We start from the raw sequence: 14,074 nt of genomic DNA, 5'->3' as shown, positions 1-14,074 counted from the left end.
TTATTTTAATTTTGGCTTCTTGATTGTTATAAATTTGATTAATTGCGTTTGTAAATTTGTAACCCATATCCAATTCTTTAATTAGTAGTTTAAAAAAATCCCAATTTAGGTTGTCGAAAGCTTTTTCCATATCGATGGTAAGGAGAGCCAATTCATCTTTCTTAGTAAATTCATAGTATTCTATTATATTTATAATTTCTCTTACGTTGTCTTTCATTTGTCTTTTTGGTAGAAAGCCCGTTTGCTCCTCTCCTATCCATTCTTTCAGGAATTCTTTCAATCTTTCAGCCAATATGCTCGTGAAGATTTTATAATCTGTATTTAACAGGGAGATAGGCCTGTAATTTTTAACATTTTTGGTGTCGTGTCCTTCCTTTGGGATCATTGTTATTATTGCCTGGCACCAGGATTCTGGAATTTTTTGGTTGTCTAAAACTTTATTCATAACTTTTTAAAGGTATGGTGTGACTTCCTCCGTAAATACTTTATAGTATGCCCCACTGAATCCATCCGGCCCTGGGGCTTTGTTCCCATCCATCTTATTTATTGCCACTTTAATTTCCTTCTCTGTTATTTCCTTGTTTAGTAACTCTCTATGTTTTTCGGATACAATATAATACGTTTTCAAGCTGAATATATTACAGTGTAGATGGGGCCTTTGTCCTTTTAATAGAGGAAAAAATTACATCTACCAGCTAGAAACTGTCATAAGAAATAAGAGACATAGTTGATTGTGACTAAAAATACCAGAGATTACTACTTACTAATTACTAAATGGGATGCTGCCTGCTGTTGTAGACTCCAGCCAACTGCCACAGACATGCTCTTAAAGAAGTTCCATTAAAATCAGTGCTGCTTTTCACTAATAACGCCTATTTTAAGAATTATTTCAGTGTTTGTCATCTAAGTTGGAGTAGATCTGGTTGCAAAACAATTAAACCTACACATGTGGAAATATTCCCTTGTTAGGAGACGTTTACAGATGTGAAATCATTTTCTAAGATAAATGATGGATTGGGCCTGTTTACCCAAAGCATAACAACAACAACAACAACAACAACAACAACAACAACGGCCATTATGATTGTGTCATTGGTTCAACTTCTCTCATCTCTTCTAGGTGGGTTAGTGCATTTCTTGAAATAATAGGTCTACATTGGCATTAATTCCCTTGATACACTTCTTTAAAGTTTGGGTGAAAAATTGTTTCAGGAACCAATCTTTTATAAACTACATGATTTCTTCTAAGTCTGTTGGAATCCACTTATAAATGATAGGTCAGAGGTTTCTGGAATATCACTAAAGGCAACAGCCATATCTGCAGGTAAGAGCTAATTCTAAATATCTTTGTCTGGCTCAAGATATAGTCACATCCAGAGAAGAGCTCTGAAATCAATGGGACTTACATTTGTTATGGATAAGTTCATTAATTTCAAAGGGTTTGTGCAGGGAAAATGGGATAGAGATGACCACCCATGTGGGCAGCAGACTATTCCGTATAGGAACTGGTCATTTCTCCTTTTAACTTCTTCACCATTAATTTCTATTTTTAACTTTCTCCATTGAGTCAGATGGCATGCAAGTTCAAAATGTCATGACCTCAAAGCAAGCTATCTTAGGTGATACATTGTCACGGGGGATCTCCATAATCATCTCTCCCAGAAACTCCCAGTAGAATCTGGCCATCTACTTGTTAAGTTGGTGGCCAGAACATGCCATATCAAGGGAGTTATGGTGATAGGCAACACTGAAGCATATCAGCCTGCAACAGGTGATGAGACATTGTTGTATTACCCTTACTCTTTGAAAGGAAATCTTGTGGGACAAAATGACCAGTGACTGCTTTTGGAACTCAGAGATTTGTAGTGTATTTGATTCTGAGCAAGACAGCTACTTACCACAAGTTGGAGGCAATTTGAGGTTAGCTGAGAACAACAACGAAGGGTGGAGAATCCACAGCCCTCCAGAAGTTGTTGGAATAGAATTTCCATCATTCTAGTCAAAACCACTATGCCAAATGGGACCGAGGGAATTCTAACCCAACAACTGAAGTGTCATGGGTTCATCACTGCAAATTTAGAGGACACATTGGCCATGATCCTATCAAACATATCTTTTTCTCTTGTTCCACTATCTCCTTGTCTTCATCTTTTATAAAACAAAAATGGTCAGAAAATAAATTGTCCCAAATGCAAACGGCATTCCTAGTTCATGTGTGATTATTTTAATATTAGTGTCAATTAACAGATGGCTTTCAACAAGCGTAGTGAGATCAATCAGAAGTATGTTACTTTCTTTGATTGTGAATGTTTTCCTCCTAGATCTTTGTAATATTATTGACAATATGAATTTTGTTATGCTCAGAATACTTTAAGATACTTGGCAGTACTCCCAACTTTCTTGGCATCTTCCTTTAATGTTTACCTTGAAGTGTACAGGTATTTTTTTTAGAAGACAGAGAGTAATTGTGAAAAGATTCCCTTGTTAATACATTTCTGGGAAACACATTTGACTCTGGCTGTAAACTATAACAAGATGAGTTTTGCCAGCATGAGTCACATTTCCTCATGTACAGAGAGGTACGTGGCTTGGAAATATTGAAAATTATATACATGGATGTAATAGACAAAGCATGGAAGGATAGTAGAAAGTGCAAGGCCTGCTAAAATGTGTCCAAGTGGTCATAGCTTATTGTTAAACAATTATTTTATGAACTTTATGATATACGAATTTGAGAACATAAAACTAAGGAAAATGAATGCTGTTCTTTTGGTCACTGCAAATAAGCATCCATTAGAATAATTTTTATTTGATGCTTCAATGTTTTTAATATTTGTACATGGTGACATTTTACTAATGAATGGAAAAAGCCAAAGCAAGACTCTAGAATTTCCTTTTAAAACAAAGACCTGGAGCACAATGAAGACATGAAAGAAAAGGACTCTTGCATTCTACAAATGACATACCAACATTTCCATTGGAGGTAAATCTTTACATGTGTATTCTGCCACTTTATCATATTGTTCTTATATTTCATGTTGGGTTAGTAGGCATTTTATTGTATTTTGGAAAGGATGTTTCATTACAAGACATTTCGTCCTATTCAGAAGTGTGTATTTGCCTGTTTGCATTTCGGAGGGGGATATTTTATATGTATGCTGCATTTTTAATAGACTATTTCTGTTCATATATGAGTGTTTTACATGATCCATTCACATGCACATTCACTCTACAATTGTACAGCTAGGATTTAGAACTGGCTGTTTGGAAATGGCACATGACACTCTTTGTAAATTTGGAGGCTCTCATTTCTGTTAGGAGTTAGCAGATCAATGACATTTATAAACTCTGCCTTCATCTTTATATAGGCCTGTCAAAGTTTTATGGAATAATAGATCTGGCAAGCATGCATACAAAAATTAAAATGATGTCTCTCACATGTCAATCAGTTTTAGATGTTTTAGACTATTGGGTACCACATACTGGTTTTCATGGGAGAATTTTCAATGACCAGAGGCACAAAGCTAAATCAAAATGGTAATTTCTCAATGATTTTCCCTGAAAATTTGGAGAAAACGACAACATTGGGCCATATACACATTTGGGCCAATTCCAAGATGGAACCATTCACAACAGTGTCCATCCTATGTTTTTTGGGTTCAGGAACCCCAGGAACATGGGATGACCATCACTAGTTGCCTGGAGTGACACAGCCAAAATGACGAGGCATCCGTGGGGGAGTGAGGAAAGGAAAAACAGTCCCTTCTCTTCCTTCTGATACTTCACCCAACGTCACTAAAGTTGATGCATGACCAACGGTAGGCATGTCACACCTGCTGGTAGCCAGCTCAATGATGAGAATGAAGGGGGACAATAAGGGTGGACGTCCAGCAATATCAAACTGGGATCAATACCACTGGACCATCATGAATCAAAACTATCCCAGAGCCGATTCAACATTTACCATTCTGGATTACCCTGGTGATAAGTGGTCAGTGTAGAACCACTCTCAGTTAGAATCATACTCTCAGATGTATGGATTTTACTTTTATAGAAGATTTCTTTGTGTAAGTAAAAATGTGATTGCCCCAAAACCATATTATATCATGATTCCAGCATCACATTTTTCTGCATATGCAAGCCAATGTTTCTAGGATGCATATAACATTCATTGAATTTTGTTAGTTTAGTGGAACTTTAGATAAATACAACACTTTAAGGGGATATGCAACTCTTCTTAAGCTATGGAGTCTCAAGTGTTAGAGGGGTTGAGAAAAGATAGTTAGGAAAAGGCAACAAGAGATCTAAACAAGATATAAATCCACTCACATATCTATCCCTTCAGGCAAATTGGAATCTGCTTGCTCAAACATGTGTTATATTGCTTGAGAAACATACATCAGAAAATACTCTTCAAGTGAATGTTTAGTGATATATGGCATGGTAGGGATTTTGATTAGAAAAGGGCTGATGTATTTCCTGTTTCTGACATTTGTGTCCCCCCCCCCCCCCGAAAGATGTTTCCCTCACAAATATGGATTTTCAAGCTCACAGAGGAAAGGCTCCCATTTTTTCATTCCTCCATCACTTTCTGTATATTTGTGGGGAAAATGTAAGATTAGTCAGGAGAAATTCTGCTGGATTTTTAAATTCAAAATTAGCCATTTTTGAAAACAGATTTCACACGTCTGCACAAAACAGCTTGTTCTTTAGGATGACCAAAAATAGGCAGAAAAGACTCAAGACGGAGGGGAAAAGTTAATGAAACATGGAGCTGAAAAAAGGAACGATTATATAGGTATAGGCTTTAAAATCAGCTTTTCTGAAAATTCTGTCTAATAGTCTGCCCTGGGCTATTGAACTGAACCCTCAGGTTGCACTTTTTAATATACTAACATGCATTGGAACACATTTTATTCTTTAAAGTGGTTGAATATGCTTGTCTCATGCTTTAGTATTTTTCCCTGTAAAGTAGAACTAAGAGGTGTGTGGCCCTTCATGTACAAATGGAAAGTCTTACCAACATTGGCAATGCTGGTCCAGCAACACTTGGGATGGCTGCACAATTCCCTAGCCTTGATAAATAGAAATCTTTGGATTTAAAATAGTAGTGTGCTAGAATAATCAAAATCACGATTTCACATCTTTATTCTAAGGTATTGCTACATGGGAAACTATAGTATACATCACAGATTGCTAATCAGCATTACACTTAACTATCCATAGGAGTGGACAGAGGAAACCCCAGCTCACTCATCTTCTTCTAATTATATTTCAGAAAGACCTCAAGATTCATCAACAGAAATGGATAGAAATCAGTCAGCCATTACAACATTCATCCTCCTGGGATTTGGCAATCTCTTTGAAGTACGGGTTTCCTTTTTCATATTATTTCTAGTCATCTACACTTTGTCCATAGGTGGAAACCTCTTCATTGTTTTCCTGGTAATGGTTGACCGACATCTTCATACCCCCATGTATTTTTTCCTTGTGAACCTGTCCTGTTTGGAGACCTGCTACATTTCAACCATTTTACCTAAAATGTTGGCTAGTTTCTTGACTGGAGACAGATCCATATCCATTGAAGGATGTATTACACAGTACTATTTCTTTGGCTTCTTTGCAGCTACCGAATGCTACCTTTTAGCAGTAATGTCTTATGATCGCTACCTGGCCATATGCAAACCACTGCATTACACATCTCTCATGAATGGTAGACACTGCCTTCAGTTGGCATTCACATCTTGGATGAGTGGCTTCTTGACCAACACTATCATTACTTCGTGTATGGTAAAACTTGCATTCTGTGGGCCCAAAGAAATTGACCATTTCTTTTGTGATATATACCCAGTAGTAAACTTATCCTGCAGCAATAACTACTTAGTAAAACTTGTAACTTTAATTCTGGGCCTCATGGGAACAGGACCACCTTTTCTTCTAACTTTGTCATCCTATATCTGCATTCTTTGTGCCATTTTGAGATTTGAATCTAAATCTTCTCAACAGAAGATGTTTTCTATTTGTTCATCCCATCTTATTGTTGTGACACTCTACTACGGATCAATTTTTCTTATTTATATAGTCCCTGAAACAGAAACACTGAAGGAACTTCGCAAGATATTCTCTCTTTTCTACACTGTCCTGACTCCTATCCTCAATCCTCTCATATACAGTTTGAGAAACAGAGCAGTGAAGAATGCTTTTTTCAGGTGTGTCAGGAAATACAGCAATAGAGTTTCATAGCTTCGTGATGTCATCATTGATGTGTTGATGTGTGGAGAAAGGATTTGTCAGGATCATTTCTAATGCTCCAGGGAAGGACAAGGATTGCTTGAGGGACTTTTCCTGTTTTCTGTATGGAATGATTGCAGAAAGAAGGATAATTGCATAAAAGCATGCAAAAAAGGGATGAAACTGAAATTGACTCCAACTGTAATTACTGAAGAATGATTGCAAAGGTTGTCTGATCTTGGATTTCTGATCTTGGAAGCCAAGCAGAGTTACCTCTGGTGGATACTTCAGTGGGAGATTGCCAATGAATATCTGGTGCTGTAGACTATATTTCAGAGGAAGAAACCGACAAAACCACCTCTTGAGTACTTTTTGCTCAGACTGCCTACTTAGGACATCACATTAGTGATGTCCTAAGTAGCCAACTATCCCACTGATACTGGAGGATAGGGGGAAATGCATGGAAAAAAGAGAAAAATCCACCCATCCCTGAAATTACACAAAAGTTCATATTGTGTCAGAGGCAGTAAGGTGGGGTGAGGAAAATTTGAAAAAAAAAGAGATATGGAGGCAGCAAGACTCCAAGACAAACACAAGACAATGATAAACTTTATTTGTACCCCACCTTTCTCCCCCTAGGGACTTAAGATGGCTAACCATCACATAACACAATCTAATAACATTTAAAATAGTAGAAATACAAATACAAAATTAAAAGAACAAATATTTGTGGGTAGCTATAAAGTTAAAATACAGCAAATACAGGCAGTTCCCAAGTTAAAAACATCAGACTTACAAATGACTCATAGTTAAGAATGGGGATGAGACAACAGGAAGTGAGATAAATCTACCTCTACAAAGGGAAATTCACCCCTGAAAGAATTATTATGGGGAAAAGGTGTCTCCACTGAAGCTTTACCCCCAGCCTTTGTTTCCACAACAAGCCATATTTTTCAAAATCCAATTATCACAGGGACAGAAAGTGAGATGAAATCCTCTGTACAGGGGAACAGACAGAATAACAAACACCACAGGGGTGTTAACCTTTCCCTAGGCTATCTAACATGTCCTATATATCTATATCTGGAATTACACTTAAAAATGTAACTGTTCTGACTTACAAACAAATTCAACCTAAGAAGAAATTTACAGAAACTATCTTGTTTATAACTTAGGGACTGCATGTACAATAAAAATTACATTTAAAGCTCACTATCCTTCCAAAACCACAAATTCCCCGGCAGCATGCCCCCCATCTTTTCACAAGTGCAAGACAGCAGAGATATGTCTTGACCTGCCTGCAAAAGGCAAACAGGGATGGGGCCATCATGGTCTCTCTTGGGAGGGAGTTTCAAAGCCTGGGAGATGCCACCAAAAATACTCTCTTCTTTGTTCCCACCAAATATGCTTGAGTGGGTGGTGGGATAGAGAGAAGGCCCTTCCTAGGTAACTGTAAATTTCTAATAGGTTTATAGAGGGGGACACACTCTTTTAAATAAGTTAGACCTAAGCTGTAAATGGCTTTATAGGTCAAAACCAAAATTATAGTACAGTACCAAGTGGAGAGACCAGCAAAGGCCATTCTGCATTACAAATTACTTTGTGAAGGCTTTTAGATGGTAAGGATTGGAGAGGCAATTGGAAAGAAACTACATGAAGACACACAATAGCAGCAACAATGTATTTGGATATGTAAGACAATGTCCTTGCAACTATTTCTCAAATCATTGTAATTTTAGCATTACTTGTGTTAAAAAAACAATGTACAGATTTTTGTGTGCATTCTGGTGCATATATATGTATGTTTCATATAATAAAAATGTACAATGATGCTGCTGTGTAAAGTGTCACTAATGTTACCTTCCTCACTAAATTGCAGAGAATAAATACTTAACTTCTAATTAGTTTATTGAGAGATCTCAAAAAGGATTTTTCCCAGGAGGGAAAAAAAAACAAGGAAGAGAAAAAGAGAGGCAACTATTTTCACAGGTGTCAAGGTGCTCACTGAAAATCTGTAAAAGGAACCTGCAGTATTGCATCATTGCCCCCCCCCCTTTTCGAAAAGAATTATTCTTTTATGTTTATGTTATGATGGTTCTTGTCTGTTTTGGTTGGGGTTTAGTCTACATCTATACCAAACATCATAAATGAATGCAAAAAAATTATGTGTTATCCATTCAATGTCCTATAGCAACAAAGTCATTTCAAATCTGTAAAGGCTAGTAATGGTATATGTTAAAATTTTAAAGAAGTATATTTTTCAAACAAACAAAGAAATGGAAAATTTAGTTTATCTTACATTTTATCTCCATTTCATCTAAATATCAGGTATGCCACAGTGCACTGGTGCAGCCTATTGTGGGATCCTGAGGAGATGAAAATTGATTTCCACACAGTTGTACATCTGTGGTAGAGCAGAAGGCATGAAGAATTCTAGGAGCTACTTGTGTAGCAGAGGGCAGAACCCAGCAGAATCTGTTGTTGATGGTGATAGAGAATGAGAAGTAGACACCAGACAGACCAACAGAAGATGAAGTAGATGTTTTTGGCAACTAGGTAACAACAAATAGAATCTTCTTATGGTGAGCAAGAACAATGTATTAAATGGTTGAGTATGTGCTAGGACCTGATCCAGGAGAGCAAGTATGAAGACAAATGACTATTTTAACTAAATTTAAATAACCATGAATGGATAGTGCCAGAATGACAGCAAAACATTTGAGATGGTGGCCAAAACAGGAATGCCCATAAAAAAGAAACCGACTTTCAGGAAGTGATCCATCTATTGAACATTCAAATGTCTATCCCTCTTAAACCAGAGTATGAATCATGTGGAACGTATGAGGAAAGCAGCTGATATTTGTGAGCCTAGAGCCTTATCACATTAGAATGAGGATTCGCCATGCATTGTGGCAAATCCATGGGGTTCCGACAGAGGGCATGGAGAACCAGTCACTCCACGCCCCGCATTGCCCAACTTACCTGCACGAGGGGAAGCATCACCGCCCAACTTCCCCCCATTGTTCCAAAGGCAACACTGGAAGCTTCCCATCCTCCTTCACCATGGAATATGGTCAGAAGTCCCTGTGCATCGTGTAATGAGCTCTGTGGTGAAAGGGGAGAAGAAGTGGCATATAATGGGCAAATCAGCCCATCTGATGAGATCGTAAAGTCCAAATCACAATGGACTTCAGATAGAACTTTGGTTCTGGTTGCCTGTTTGAATACAGCCCATATCTAAAAAAGAGTTCATTTATCAAAGATGAAAACATGTCCTACTTTGTAAAAGCAGGGATAACAAGATACAGAGCATCTCTCAAGTATGACTCCTTCCTTCCAAACAATGCTCTCTTAGATTCAAGGGAGTGACTTTAGAATATCTTCTCCCCAAAGTTGTGTCTCCTGGAGAGATATAAAAAAATAATCTCAAGTACTAATACCCTTTCATTTAATATCATTGGCATTATAGAAAGCCCCACATATATTACATTATGTAAAACATAATGTCCTTTTCAATTGGTTCTATCATAAAAACATGGAATAGCTTATTGAACTGCAAAAACTGCTTTTGCGGGACATCCTAGCGCACATTTTGCTATATTTTTTCAATTAATATCTCATAGAGTCTTAACCGATTCATGTTAGTTTGCAGCAGCCACAAATATGAAGTTTCGAGAATATAATAATGACTTTCAAAACACAATTAAAGAGGGAATAACACTTTCAAACCAGGAACAGAAAAATTTTCAAATTTTGTTATAGATATATTTTAATAGCTCAAGTTGGTGATTAGCACTTTGAACTAATTAACACATAAAATTATCACATCTGCTGCAGACATAATTTTCTCCAGAGATAACTGTCTTGATTTATTTTCTCCCTTGACTTCTTTCCCCTCCTCTCTCCGCTCCCTCCCTCATTACCCCTTTAACATGGTACACTGTCCACACATTACTTCCTTCATCCTACTGACTGAATGCTTTCAATAGTTATTAAACTAAGAACAAGATAAAGAGATGTCCAGGTAAGAGTGATGATTGAATACTCATTAGCTAAGCTTCCCAGATCTTGGCACACTCCACAGAGAACTGCTTGGGAAATGAGACAACACACAAAGAACACCTGAAGACAAGTTTGTGGTGATTCCCAAATCCAGAAATGGGGAATGAAAGAAGTGCACCTGATATTCATCCTCCATGTGAAAATAACTTAAAGGTAAAGTTATTTCATGTAATAGATTTTCATCTTTACACATTTGAAGAATGAGAATGTGGGTCTTTGTAAGAATCCAAATTCTCTATATCTGTTGGGATGATGTATTACATCCTGGGAAAGGTAAAAAATATAATTTACTGTTAGAATACACTTTGTTTTGGAAGTAGCAGTATTTCAGGATTGAGGCCCCTTCTACATTGCCATATAAAATCCAGATTATCTGCTTTGAACTGGATTATATGGCAGTTCAAAGCAGATAATGTGGACTCCTAAGGAGTTCAAACTACTAACTGCTAGCACACATTGGCTTTATTATGGAATTTGACCATCTCTACAAAATGGTTCAAATAACAGCGCAAAACACACTTTTGAACCCCTTAACTAGAATAGTGATTCCCAAACTCTAGTCTTCCAGGAGTTTTGGATTTAGTAATAAGATCTTCCTTGAATGGCACTTTCTCTAGTAGAAATATCCTGGCATGTACGGAATTAGCATGTCAGAAAAGATTTCTAGTCATTGTGTTTGTCTGATAGCCTTCCTTTCTATGGACACACAGATACATGTTCCTGCAGGAACATTCCAATAGATGAGCTGCTATGGCAATCTGAAAGTATTTGTTCATATGATGTATAATTATTAATTGATGGATCCAAGTGATGGTCATGCATTCAGACAACTTTAGCAAGTTAGACAAGACTAATGAGAGGAGAACGGGTCTATTATTCTTGCCAAGGTACTTACAACAAAGAGAGAAACAAAAACCTTTCTATTATGAAAATATGAATACAAACTCATTTAAAATGTATTCAGCTTGAGAAATGGCCAAAATTAGTTTTGCAAATAACAAATCCTCTGTAAGTACACACACAGACAGTGGACCAATATTACAAATTTACAATACTGTTTACTGCATTTAAGAACAACAGAAAGCAAAAAGATGTGCATTAAAAGATTAACAAGTTAATGCTTTTGTTATGATTTATTTGCCATTCACATGTGCTTTAAGGAGACCCAAAAGCCTGAGAACAGTGGGGGACAATGTTCCTGTATATTTGATCTCTTTTGTTATCTATTACTCCTATTGGGAACAGTTCTATTTTATTTATCAGAAATATACTTTCCCAGCATCACATTGTTGAAATCAGTGGTTCACCTTTTATTTTCATTACTTTCTTATTATTTAACGTTTCCTTTATACACCAGCAATGTTCCCACCCATTAATTGATTTCTCCAATCTTACCCATTTTTTTTGACTAATCAAAATCCAATTTCAATAGTCTCACTATATGGAGACTATTGACAATAGGTCTGTAGGTTTGGACCTCTATTCCTTTCTGAGGAGTATAATACCAAGTATAGACACCGGGAGGGAAATCCCAGGGTTGTGGGAGGAGGTGGGGACTAGGACATGCACTGAAGCTGCTTACTTTAATCCATTTCAGCACAAGTTTTAGTGATGTCTGGAAGGGCCCTAAGTGGCATTCAAATTAAGATGATGGTTGTGATCATGATGGTGATGATGGAGAAAACAAATGTAATACGGCACTGGTGCAGTTGGATGATTTTGGATGCTTCAAGCATCTCCATCTTTGTGGAATGCCTATTCTCTTTATTGTTTATAAACTTTACATAGAGCACCTTTAAGCAGCACATTAACACCATGCAGTCTATTCTTTCAGGAACCATTCACAGGATTTGCATAATACTAAAACACTTTGCACAATAACTTAATCACTGGGGCTGGATTTGAGGAACTAGAATATGGAAGATTCAAGGTATTGGTGAGGACGAGAAGTTCAGTGGTGGCTAGGGAGAACAAAAATGGGGAAGGACTAGAAAGAAAATGGATGGAGGAGAAGAGAAGACAAATAGCACAGAGAGAGGGAAGACAGAGTATAAAATGCAAGTGAAGCTGGAACAGATGTTATGATTACCAGGACCGAGAGGAAAGGAGGGACAGCAGGAGACAATTTGAAATGAATAGCTGGGATGTTGGTGAGAAGTGAAAGAAAGAGTTGAGCGTTGGCATAATGGTTTTTGAATCCAGGTGGAATCAGATGCTAACAATAGTATATGTGTATATGCACACATATATCCATAGAACACACACTATTTCATACATTTTTATTTCCTACAGCAAATTCAAATCCAGACAAATCAAACAGCTACTGGATGCTTTATTCTTCTTGGATTTGGTGATCTCCCAGAACTGCAAACTCTTCTCTTGCTGACATTTCTTATAATCTACATTATCACCATGGCTGGGAACTTTCTCCTAATTATGCTTGTTGTAGTTGATTTTCGCCTCCAGACTTCCATGTACTTCTTCCTAGGGAATCTGTCCTGCTTGGAAATCTGCTACACCTCAACTATCTTGCCCAGATTGTTATTCAGTCTTTGGACTGGAGATAGATCTATTTCTGTTAATGGCTGCCTTGTGCAATACTATTTCTTTGGTGTCTTAGCATCTACAGAATGTTATCTCCTGGCTGTGATGTCATATGATCGTTATTTGGCCATATGTACACCATTGCACTACACTTCTTTGATGAATAGCAGACTTTGTTTCTGGCTTATTATTGGTTCTTGGATGAGCGGTTTACTAAGTAACACAATTATAGTATCTTTAGAGATGCAGCTATCATTTTGTGGCCCCTATGAAATTGAGCATTTCTTTTGTGATCTTGCCCCGGTTTTAAAGCTTTCCTGTAGCAACATACACATGGTGGAACTTGTCACTTTCATCTTAGCCTCTATGGATACTCTGGGTCCTTTCCTGCTTACCTTGATCTCGTATATATTGATCATCAACAACATTTTCAAGATACATTCCAAAGTTATGAGGCAGAAAGCCTTCTCTACTTGCTCATCCCACCTCATTGTAGTAACACTTTTTTTTGGCTCTTTGATCAGTGTTTATATTGTTCCAAAAACAAATACACTGAAGAGGCTTCATCAGATTTTCTCTCTTTTTTATACTGTCTTAACCCCTATGGCCAATCCTCTTATATACAGTTTGAGAAACAAAGAAGTAAAACAGGCTGTTTATAGATGTATCAGTAAAGTTGGCAGTGTGGCTAAATTTTCTTAGGTTTGGGAGGTTTTATTTTCTATTTCTTCTGTTTCAACTAAGAAGGAAATAAGGTGTTGCCTCACAGTTTGTTTGTTTGTTTAATACATTATATCTGTAGTCTCAGTTTCTGACACGATAAATAAATAAAACATTTTGTGAGCTCTGGTAAGGAGAAAACCAGTTTCAGTGCTAGAAAGATATGTAACAAGAGATAAAGCAGCTTAAGAATGCCGAAAAAAACAGAAGCCTTCAGCTCTGCTCTTCCCTACGATTTGATTGCAGCTTCATGCTAAAATCTGATTAAACATAGAGAAAGACTATAGCCAGGGGTCCCCAAACTAAGGACCGGGGGCCGGATGCGGTCATTTACCTAGCCCCCGCCCCCAGTTTTAGACTTAGGCTCGCCCAAAGTCTAAAATGACTTGAAGGCACACAACAGCAGTAACAATCCTAATTAACTTGACTATCTCATTGGCCAGAAGCAGGCCCACACTCCCCATTGAAATCCTCATAGGTTTATGTTAGTTCAAATTATTTTCATTTTTAAATATTG

General features: G+C 37.2%; 2 protein-coding genes across 2 annotated transcripts; both read left to right on the top strand.

Annotated features, from left to right (window-relative positions):
• Nucleotides 1–4,726: 4,726 nt before the first annotated feature.
• LOC100567149 (olfactory receptor 10A7-like) lies at nucleotides 4,727–8,209 on the top strand. The gene has a single exon (XM_003224524.3). The coding sequence runs from the start codon at nucleotides 5,305–5,307 to the stop codon at nucleotides 6,241–6,243; it is 939 nt and encodes a 312-aa protein (XP_003224572.2). The 5' UTR covers nucleotides 4,727–5,304; the 3' UTR covers nucleotides 6,244–8,209.
• Nucleotides 8,210–9,133: 924 nt separating this feature from the next.
• Nucleotides 9,134–13,540, top strand: LOC100567343 (olfactory receptor 10A7-like). The gene is made up of 2 exons (XM_062957160.1): nucleotides 9,134–9,304; nucleotides 12,550–13,540. The coding sequence occupies exons 1-2, from the start codon at nucleotides 9,134–9,136 to the stop codon at nucleotides 13,537–13,539; spliced, it is 1,161 nt and encodes a 386-aa protein (XP_062813230.1). The 3' UTR covers nucleotide 13,540.
• Nucleotides 13,541–14,074: the final 534 nt, after the last annotated feature.

Source organism: Anolis carolinensis, chromosome 6 (genome assembly GCF_035594765.1).
Source record: "Anolis carolinensis isolate JA03-04 chromosome 6, rAnoCar3.1.pri, whole genome shotgun sequence".
NCBI classification, from domain to species: Eukaryota; Metazoa; Chordata; class Lepidosauria; order Squamata; family Dactyloidae; genus Anolis; species Anolis carolinensis.
Note: the sequence above shows the minus strand (reverse complement) of the source record. Positions and strands in the feature narration are given on the sequence as shown.

Excerpts from the sequence above, each read along its gene's own strand:
- LOC100567149 (XM_003224524.3), top strand. The coding sequence starts at position 5,305 with ATGGATAGAAATCAGTCAGCCATTACAACATTCATCCTCCTGGGATTT.
- LOC100567343 (XM_062957160.1), top strand. The coding sequence starts at position 9,134 with ATGCATTGTGGCAAATCCATGGGGTTCCGACAGAGGGCATGGAGAACC. Across the intron at positions 9,305-12,549 it reads CTCCTTCACCATGGAATATG|AACACACACTATTTCATACA; the intron begins GTCAGAAGTCCC and ends ATATATCCATAG.